The sequence below is a fragment of the Xenia sp. Carnegie-2017 genome, unplaced genomic scaffold, assembly GCF_021976095.1.
Source record: "Xenia sp. Carnegie-2017 unplaced genomic scaffold, XeniaSp_v1 HiC_scaffold_23, whole genome shotgun sequence".
NCBI classification, from domain to species: Eukaryota; Metazoa; Cnidaria; class Anthozoa; order Malacalcyonacea; family Xeniidae; genus Xenia; species Xenia sp. Carnegie-2017.
Window position 1 is genome coordinate 17,712,452 of NW_025813486.1, and position 9,718 is coordinate 17,722,169.

At 36.9% G+C, this 9,718-nt stretch overlaps 2 protein-coding genes across 3 annotated transcripts; both read left to right on the forward strand.

Moving 5' to 3' along the window:
- Positions 1-69: 69 nt before the first annotated feature.
- LOC124447887 (P2X purinoceptor 7-like) lies at positions 70-2,443 on the forward strand. Its single transcript, XM_046998882.1, has 4 exons — positions 70-559; positions 631-846; positions 924-1,095; positions 1,628-2,443. Exons 1-3 carry the CDS (start codon positions 378-380, stop codon positions 1,087-1,089), a joined length of 564 nt encoding a protein of 187 aa, XP_046854838.1. The 5' UTR covers positions 70-377; the 3' UTR covers positions 1,090-1,095; positions 1,628-2,443.
- Positions 2,444-3,862: 1,419 nt separating this feature from the next.
- On the forward strand, positions 3,863-9,635 carry LOC124448898 (protein daughter of sevenless-like). Of its 2 annotated transcripts, XM_046999847.1 has the most exons (7): positions 3,863-4,068; positions 4,356-4,436; positions 4,682-4,717; positions 5,169-5,249; positions 5,320-5,384; positions 6,252-6,610; positions 8,711-9,635. In XM_046999847.1, the coding sequence occupies exons 1-7, from the start codon at positions 4,015-4,017 to the stop codon at positions 9,409-9,411; spliced, it is 1,377 nt and encodes a 458-aa protein (XP_046855803.1). In that variant the 5' UTR covers positions 3,863-4,014; the 3' UTR covers positions 9,412-9,635. The 2 variants fall into 2 exon arrangements, with proteins under 2 accessions (XP_046855803.1, XP_046855804.1); XM_046999848.1 differs by lacking the exon at positions 4,356-4,436 and having other exon boundaries at positions 3,871-4,068.
- Positions 9,636-9,718: the final 83 nt, after the last annotated feature.

A 9,718-nucleotide genomic window follows, 5' to 3' on the forward strand; every position in this document is an offset into this window, starting at 1 on the left:
TCTATGCGTATATAGCGCAGAAAAATTTTTTTGGCCACGGCTAATAATTTGGGAATGAAAGGGTTAAAGGTCACCTGAAATGCTTGATATAACTTTGCTTCATATGAAAGCTTAGCTAATGATTAGCCTATTCGCCAAATTTGAAAGTCCAATGTTTTATATTTTATGAGATATGGTCTTCTGAATTCATGACATTGACGATTTCCGAAGGCCGAATTCAAATAGCGCGAGCGAATTTGAATTACCCAAGCTGGGGCGAGTTTGACGTAATAGTTGCCATTGCATGTTTTTGCTCAGTGCAGCCAGCAGCAGTACAAATTAAATTTCGCCAATTTTCTTTTTGTTGTTGCTGCTACTATTAATGCGTGTTTATCTCGATGTCTTCAACGGAGGAAGAAGTCGAATTTGACATCGAATATATTGCTACGGAGGTCCAGCCTTACATGTTTGAACCGCTAGCTAGTAGCAATAATGTTGAAACTGACGAAGATCTGTCTTCGCCGTCGTCAACGGACAGCTCATCTGACGAATATACTCACAGGATTGGAAATACAAACTGGTGCGTTGCTTTTTTTCATGATTAACATTTCAGATCGCGTCATAAAATTCTTTTCTTTATTTTAATGGCAGGTGTGAGTGTGGACACTGTGTGGCGATGACAACCGGCCGGGAAAGCATTTGTTGCCATGAGGAACCGAAGACAGACCCTAAAATTCAAGGTGACCATTTATGCATCACAGAAGAACAAGAGTTTCACATGGTCTGCATCAACGAAACAGTCGTTAGAACAGCTATGGTTGTAATCGTTCACGATCACGGGGCAATACCAGACGCTCCAGAAACCGAGTCAGTTTCAGCTTTTTTGATATCTCCTCATATATCGACAATAATTTGCTTATGTTTGATTTTGTTTTGTTTCCCAGAACTTTGCGTTACACTGCCTATAGGCAATGGACAGCATGGATACATGGGAAGCTTGGCAAGAAATATGGACTTCCTATACCATCCTGTGCTGTTAAAGAAATAAGGAAAGCATTTCCTTCACCTTCTGGCATATATAAAGGGTTTGAATATGCACAGCATTTATAAATACCTGTGAGTGTTAGACTTCAGTTTAGTTAAGATTGAATCGTGAAGTATGTTGTTGCACTGCTGTTACTTTATCAACTTTTTCAACTCTACTAGTCATTGGATCTGGTATTTTTTGTTGTCTTTCTGTTGCAATTGCTTGGTTTAAACTGGAATTAGCATGTCTGCACCTTATCACTTCCTCCATTAGTTGTTTCACATAGTCTGTAAAACAGGGGGAGAAGAATTAAACTGAGAAGTGCAAGAAATGTACCATCAGTAGAACAATTATTTGGCTTTTGAGTGCTAAAACTTGTCCTTACCATAAGTACTATCAATTTTAACACCTTTGATGACTCCACATGACTGTCTTGATTTGGGGTGAGACACTTTCCACATTAATTCCCCATTTTCTTTTATGCCTTTGTTCTTTACTTCCATTTTCATTGAAATGGAGAGCAGCAATCAGTAATCTAAAAATTAAATTTTACTTTTTAGTGTGCCACCTTGCAATCATTTTCAGTATGAAAACAACATTGTTTATTGTTTGTTTACCTAGCTTGCATTGCCTTGTAAAAGAAATGTGTATGCTTTGGTGCATATAGTATAACAACTCGATGAAAACCTTCAAGAGCTGATGTTTGTTTCTCATGGCTGAGCTTCCCAATATCTTTCATGAGATACCTGCTTTCAACAATCGATGCCAATTCAGTAAATGCTCTAGATCCTTGGAAAAAAGATAGAAAATTTTATGGTGCCCATTTATGTCATATGTTGACAAATAACACCACATTGTGGCATTGGCTGGCAATTGAAGTTTGTTGATAAAGAAAGTATCAATTACTGTAAATAACTATTATGTCTTATACCAGAGCATTTAGGATTAATTTGTACCTTTCTTTATCCATAAGCGAGGCTCAAGAGTACCATGCTCACATTTTGGAAATATTTCACTATGACCATCATGAATGTTGCAAATGTGATTCAGCAATGATAGCCATTTAGCCTTAAGTAGTTTCTCATCACCACCACTACTTGCAGTCTGTGCCTGTCTGTGATAAGATGACTCACTTGAAGATTGTGTGACTGAATAAGTTTAAAAGATCTTTTCAGTCCTTCCAATTCCATTGCCCCTGAATTTGCAACTTCATTTGACTGTAATAGATGTATTAATGTAAATAAAATCATACAGTGTTTGGGATATGTATGTCTGCAAGTATGCATGTATGTTGGTGTATATCACATGATTTAGTTACACACATTGTATTCATGTTGTATAAGTACATATTACACATTTCCTAAAATGTGTTTGCATACAATACTGTTTTGAATACAATACTATAAACTAATGAATTGAGCTAGTTACCTGAACTAATTGTGTGTCTAGAATTTTATTGCTTTCTAAATCCATGCAGCTGTATGAGCAATATTTTGCACAATAGCCTGGTGAATCACATCGTCCATCACCCCCAATAACAACCTGCTTTCCCTGACGCTCAGTCATCATAATAGTCTGGTGCTTTTTCCAAACATTCAAAACACTTGGAATAAGATATCCACTTTGTATATAGTTGTAGCAACTTTCAGTAATGAAATGTACATTTGCTTGTTGAAAATATTGCAGGATTTTGGATGGGCTGTTACCACTAAATAGAATACTGGCAGATAGCAAGAGATTACCCAATGGCATCTGACTATGAGTAGGTTGACTATTCCAATTATTAAGAAAGCCACATGAGCATTTAGCGATGATGTTCACCATGCTTCCACTCAAAAAAAACGAACATGTTTTTGATGTATTTTCGTCCTCGTCAGGCTGCTCAATGTTTTCCACGGAGTTCTCAAGAGCTTCGTTTATTATCTGAATTGTATATGCGTTTTTTTAAAGTAATGCACTATAATTACATTAAAAACTGCTTGGCTACAAGACTTTACCTCTAATTTCCTGCGCTTTGCATACGCGTTTCTAGTTGCCTCCGGTTTCCGTTTATCACCAACTTTCGACCTCGAATAGTCGAAGATCGTTGGTATTGCGTCTTTCTTTAACCTTAACCTGGTTGGTCGCCATCCTAAAGATTTCAGGACTCCGGGGTTTTGGACAAAACAGCAGGCTTCAAAGTGTGCCGAACAGAGCTTTGACCTTTTCGAAGGATTCCAATCTTTCCTTTTCACCTTATCGACCCATGCTTGGCGTAAAGGATTTTTAGCGGGGAAACTAAAAAACCCAACTTTTTCCTCCTTAGATTGGTTCTTAGAAGAACCGTTTTTGCAGTTAAATGCCACACAGTAAACCATCTTAAAATAGCCGATCAAAATCAAACTTTATTTATGAATTCATATTTGCCGCTTTCTCGCGCGAAATGTCAATGGCAACTATTACGTCACGCCGAGTACTTTCCGACGATAAACCGACGGAATATTTTTTACTTCTATTCAAAAAAAACACAACTTCACACGTTGATATCTCTTAAAATAATCATGGGATTGTTTTCAAATTTTCTTTGAATAGTCTACGCAATATATACATTTTATATGTCAAATAAACAGAAATATGAATTTTGCATTTCAGGTGACCTTTAAGATTAGATTTCCCTAAAAGGTGGTTTGGGCAAGTATGAACAAGGCCATAAACATTGACTTTTCTAGATTACTACGTGGTTTTGGGTGAAATTTGAAAAAAAATTTAGAGTAAAGCTATTGTGATGTGTAATAAATGGATTTCCTTTTGCCTCTCCCACACTTGAACAGGCAGGTGGAATGTCTAGATTCTTGTCCACGTCTGTTTAGCGGAAGTCAATAACAATCAAGTGTTAAGTGCCACTTTCGGTGTAAACAAAACCCAGATTATTTTACTCTCGAAAGTGCGGTTTTTGTTTTTTCCGTTCAATGCTTGCTATTAAATGCTGCCTCACGTAGCATTCGTCAATTTGAATTGTGCATCTAATCATGGAGTTCTATCGGGAGGGGTTCCTAAATAAAGCTGGCAAAGGCCTTCTCCAGGTGAGCCTTACTTCGTCTGTGTAATATTTGGGATGCCTATGTGTAATAGTATTTACTTATTGGGAGTTTCACTGTTTAGTTTGACTTGTATTTCGATGTATTTCTGTTTCCCTTAGCTTGGAAACTATAACGTACCCTTGGTTTTTTTGTCTTTGGTTAGTTTTATCGCGTTGCATTTGTTTTGTTAAATTTGAAGTGTTCAAACACGGAAATGACTAACGCTGATTTTTTGACACACCGAGGATGATTTTTCGACACACCATGATATATATTTTGTATATTTTTAGACTCACTTGCATAGTTGGCGACCTCGCTTTTTTATATTTGATGGAGTAACATTAAAGTATTACAAATGTCGAGAGATTTCGGTATGAAATCCAACATTTAATGAAGTTGATAAATATTCGATAGAAAAATTTCGATGTTAGGCCTTCTACCTAGTTTAGAGAGCAATTTAAACAGTTTTACTGCACTGATTATCTTATGTGAGTCTTCAAGAATCACTTTATCCTCATAATTTTCTCTTTTAACTTTACGTAAAATAACATTTCTTTCAAATTTTATATCAGTGAACGTTTTACTGCATTCTGACATTTCTTTTCATTCATTTTAGACAGAAAACCTGTTGGGCTGCATACATCTGAACATGGTAGGAAAGTTAATCATATTGAAGAAGGTTCATTAGTTTATGAGCTTGGGACTGAGAACGTTAACTTAAATTCTCAAAGCTTATAACCAAAGCATGGTGAAGTTGCTTGCTTTGATGCTACCATGCAAATTGAACAGAATTTCTATATAATATATATGGGAGGTCAAATTCTTTGTAGACAAATCTGTATATACATGTGTGGAAGCATAAGTCTCTCAATTTTCGGTCATGGTTGTAATGACACTAAGGCAATATGTGGAAAAACTAAGATTTTTTAAATTGTTGGCTTTAAGTTTTGGTGGGAGGTAGCTTTGAAGCTGTGGCTGAATGTTCAATGATTTATCCTGCACCTTATAGACAGGGGGGGAGAGAATTTCAAATAAGGGGTAGCTGCCATCTTCTTGATATCATGAACATTATTACATAATGTTTCAATTTTATTTTTTCCCAGATGGAATCCATAGGGTTGCTAAAACATGAGAGCAAGGCATTCCAAATAACAACCACAACACCAAAGAGAACATATTATATGGTAAGAGGGGAAAAGACCTTTGATGTATCTGTTTGTAGAGTATAATGGCATAATTTCAATGTCACTTTAGTCCGGGAAAACAGAACATGAAGTTCAAGGATGGATAAATTGTATTCAAATGGCGAAAAACCAAGTGTAAGTACCCTGTTGTACATGCTCCATGAAGTCATGTTGCTTTGTGAGGTCAGTTGTGGTATAATCTCTGAATGGTTAAATATTATTTTCGAACTGACTTGAACAACAGATTAGCCCCCTTCCTCCCCAACAGACCAGGCTTCAATGAATTTTATGCTAGTGTTTTGAAACGAGTGTATACTTTAAGGCATAAACTTAAAAATTTGACTCTCATTTAACTTCACAGTGATTGACTGTAAACTCAGAAATCAAAGCTGGGTGAAGCTGTGACATGCAGGGCCCCTAAAAGTGTGAAGCCTGTGACAGATGTCACTTCAGCCAAATAGTTAATCCCGATCTGTTATTAAATGAGAGAATTTCTTTTTGTTATCTTGCTTATATCATTAAAGTATGTACCATCTATATCATTAAAGTATGTACCATCTTTATCATTAAAGTATGTACCATCTGTATCATTAAAGTATGTACCATCTGTATCATTAAACTATGTACCATCTTTATCAATAAAGTATGTACCATCTTTATCATTAAAGTATGTACCATCTGTATCATTAAAGTATGTACCATCTATTTCATTAAAGTATATACCATCTGTATCATTAAAGTATGTACCATCATTATCATTAAACTATGTACCATCTTTATCAATAAAGTATGTACCATCTTTATCATTAAAGTATGTACCATCTGTATCATTAAAGTATGTACCATCTTTATCATTAAAGTATGTACCATCTTTATCATTAATTATGTACCATCTGTATCATTAAAGTATGTACCATCTTTATCATTGAAGTTTGTACCATGTGTAACATTATAATACCATCTGTGTGACTGTATCATTGAACAACTCATTCATCTTTTCAGAAAAACAAGCGGCTCTAGTGTTCCAAGTATTTATCATGACCTTGTAACCAGCAACGACGTTCCTCCTAAAACGCCAACTATTTCGACTTCAAGTGCAAATGGGCAGACTCCAGTTCCGAGCGATTATCAATCAGTTAATTGGCCGACAGGTGTTAGTCATGTCTCTCGAAGTAGCCAAGTGGAAAGTGAATATGCGGAACCAAACATCTCCAATGTTGTGCAATATAAAACTGTGAAAAACACGAATTATGACTCAACGAGGGACTCAGATTTATATGACACAGTGTCTCCTAAGGAACAAGCAAATTTGGCGACTACGAAACCGCCACCGTTACCTGCTCGATCTCCTCTGATGTCAGGTGAGAACATTTTTGATGACGTATCGTCTGGGCGGGCCCACATTCAAATTTAGGGAAACTCGCAGCATCTACGATAGTTCACTATATGTATACAATATAACATAATCCGAAAAAGGACATCTTGTAAACTTAAATTTGAGTTACCAAACAAGACAATTAAAAGTGTAATGTTTCGGTTTTATTTCAAGACCATTATTAAGGCTCACCGTGGTTTTGAACTGATGATGCTTTTGAAATAAAACCGAAATATTGCACTTTTAATTGTCTTGTTTGATAAACATGAATTTAACTTTACAAGATGTCCTTTTTCGTATTAGGTTTTGTTTTATACCTTATGACGTTTCGTCTGGTCAATGCTAGTGGACAATACGTGTTATTATGCAAAACTAGCCAGATGTCATCTGTGGATCATCATTCATTTTAGCGTAACGTGCTCGGTGAAGATGACATTTCAACTTCATTTCAAGTCTTGTCAAAGACGGTTTTTAACCTGTCGCTAATACACGTACGTAATTCAAACAGAAAAAATACGATTTTTGAGACAAGTTATGCTCATGTTTAACGTTTCAAAATCAAGCGTTTATGACGTCACCACACATTTTTGACATTGTCTAAAGTGCTTTGTGAAATTCATGGCATTGCCAACTGAAACACAAATTTTTGTTTTGTTGGATTAGCCAAACAATCTTAGCAGAATACTTTATGAGAACGGATTCGAAAGCCTTTGTTCCAAGTTTACCATGCACAAAGCTAATTACCACAGCAAAAACGGCTTTTTGTACAAAACTGACGTTCAGTATTTTAAAGAAGAAAAACTTTCCGATCAAAAGGCATTTTTGGCCGGTTTTGTCGCTTCAATGACCGTTCTTTTTAGCCCTGAACTATACGTTTTATGGATAGGTTGTTGGTAATTTGGCCTGATAACCACTAAGAGCATGATAATTGTTTGCCAGGAATGTCCGTCGAAAGTTGCCATACATGCCCAGTCTGTTCATCATTTATGGACTGCTGCCACCCATACGCTCCCTCCTGCTTAGTGCGCCTTTGGCGAAACGTTTGATGATGGCCTTAAATTTCATTATAGTGGGCAAATCTTGCCAAAAGCGAACTTAACAGCGAAAATAACACGCAGATTCATACCATTTATTTCAATGCCCGAGACTCTTTTCAAATATTTATTTATTATGGTTTTAAAAGAAAGCCGGGTCGTAGCTGGGACGTTGATTGGAAAGGGGGGGTTATTCATATATTCAGTTGTGCCCGAGTAATTTCCTTTGAAAGTGATTCATCACGATCGCGAACACCATCTCTATCACCAGTCATCACCATCACCATCATTATCATTATCATCGCCATCACCAGTCATCCCCATCACCATCACCTTCATTACCATTACCATCGCCACCACCAGTCATCACCATCACCATCATTACCATTACCATCGCCATCACCAGTCATCTCCATCACCATCACCATCATTACCATTACTATCACCAGTCATCCCCATCACCATCATTACCATTACCATCGCCACCACCAGTCATCATCATCAACATCATTACCATTACCATCGCCATCACCAGTCATCTCCATCACCATCACCATCATTACCATTACCATCACCAGTCATCCCCATCACCATCATTACCATTACGATCGCCATCACCAGTCATCCCCATTACCATCCCCATCACCATTACCACTTAGGTTATAATCATAATCACCATTACTTTTACCACAAGCTTTGCCAAAAGATTCACCTTCATCAACAGAATCACGGCCACCATCATCAAACATCACCACCCATTACATGCTCAGAAATAGCGGATCATTGACATTAGTGCCACAAGAAAAACAGTATGAAATATGACTTCCAATAATTTTATGCAGTTCACATGAAGGCAAGCAGGATCTACTGTTGTTGAAGTCAACAACATAAATGTTTTGTGGTCACAATGAGGGCAAGATAGATATATAAATATGCAATCCACCCTTCCCACAAATTAACGTTCTAGCTACAGATCCGAAATAAAGACTGGTTTCTGTACGCCTGTATTTCAGCTAACAATGATATTATTTTCGATCTATCTGTTTTCTCAGGATCAAATCCACTTGAAGGTACAATAGAAGACAAGTCAAATTCAGTGGAAAGGAAAGAAGAAAAGTCGGTGAACGAATACGACGTGGTTAGAACCTCTGATGCATTGAACTTAAAAAAACATTCGAGCGCTGAAGGGACTGATAAAGAACATGGTGGGGATGCCAATAATAAAAATTCTGTTTCAACCCTCACAAAGTTGGCACCACATTCAACTGAAGGTGATAGCAGCACCAACGATGGTGAAGTGAGCGACAACGTATTTGACGAGTATCATGATGAAACTTTGTACGACGAGATCCGTGTGGATGATGGAAAAGAGGATAAAACGTCTTTGAATGTTGAAAAGTTGCCCTCATTACTAGAGCCCGATTTATCTGAATTGTATACTAAACCTACAAAGATAACCGGCATTAGGAGAGAGCGCTCAAAGAAAAAATTAATTCCAGGTTTAATGGATGTTGGCGAAGTTGATGTTGAAGTAGAAGAGGAATTTTCCGAGGGGAAAGATACTTTAAAACGTGGTATGACTACACCTAGCAACGGTAAGAGATTTGCTATCGAAGAAATGCGAGAGTTCTTAGCTGAGTCTGGTGAAAAGACAAACAACAACGACGAAGCGCTACCTGATCTTGATTTGCTTCGCTGCGACAGTGCATTTGACGCTCTGAAAAAATTGTTAAAAAAGTACGAAACTCAATGAAGCAGGTTGTGCACGTGATTTTTGTTGACGAATTTTAGAAATCATACGTATGTAGATGGCCTTTTAGATGTAACTGTTCTAATACGTGTTTAAAGCACAATTTTATAGAAAATAGTTTATCATCAGGATCGTCGACGAATCGCATATCGCTCTTATCTTTTAATTATTTGTATCTATACTTGTTATTTAAATTTTTTTAAAAATTGTACCTTAGATCAGACCTATCTGCCTTGTACTTTTTCTCTTTTCCTGCTTCTCTCCCATGCCTGCAGTTTTATTGACATTGCCTTGAGTCACTCTTGAGTCA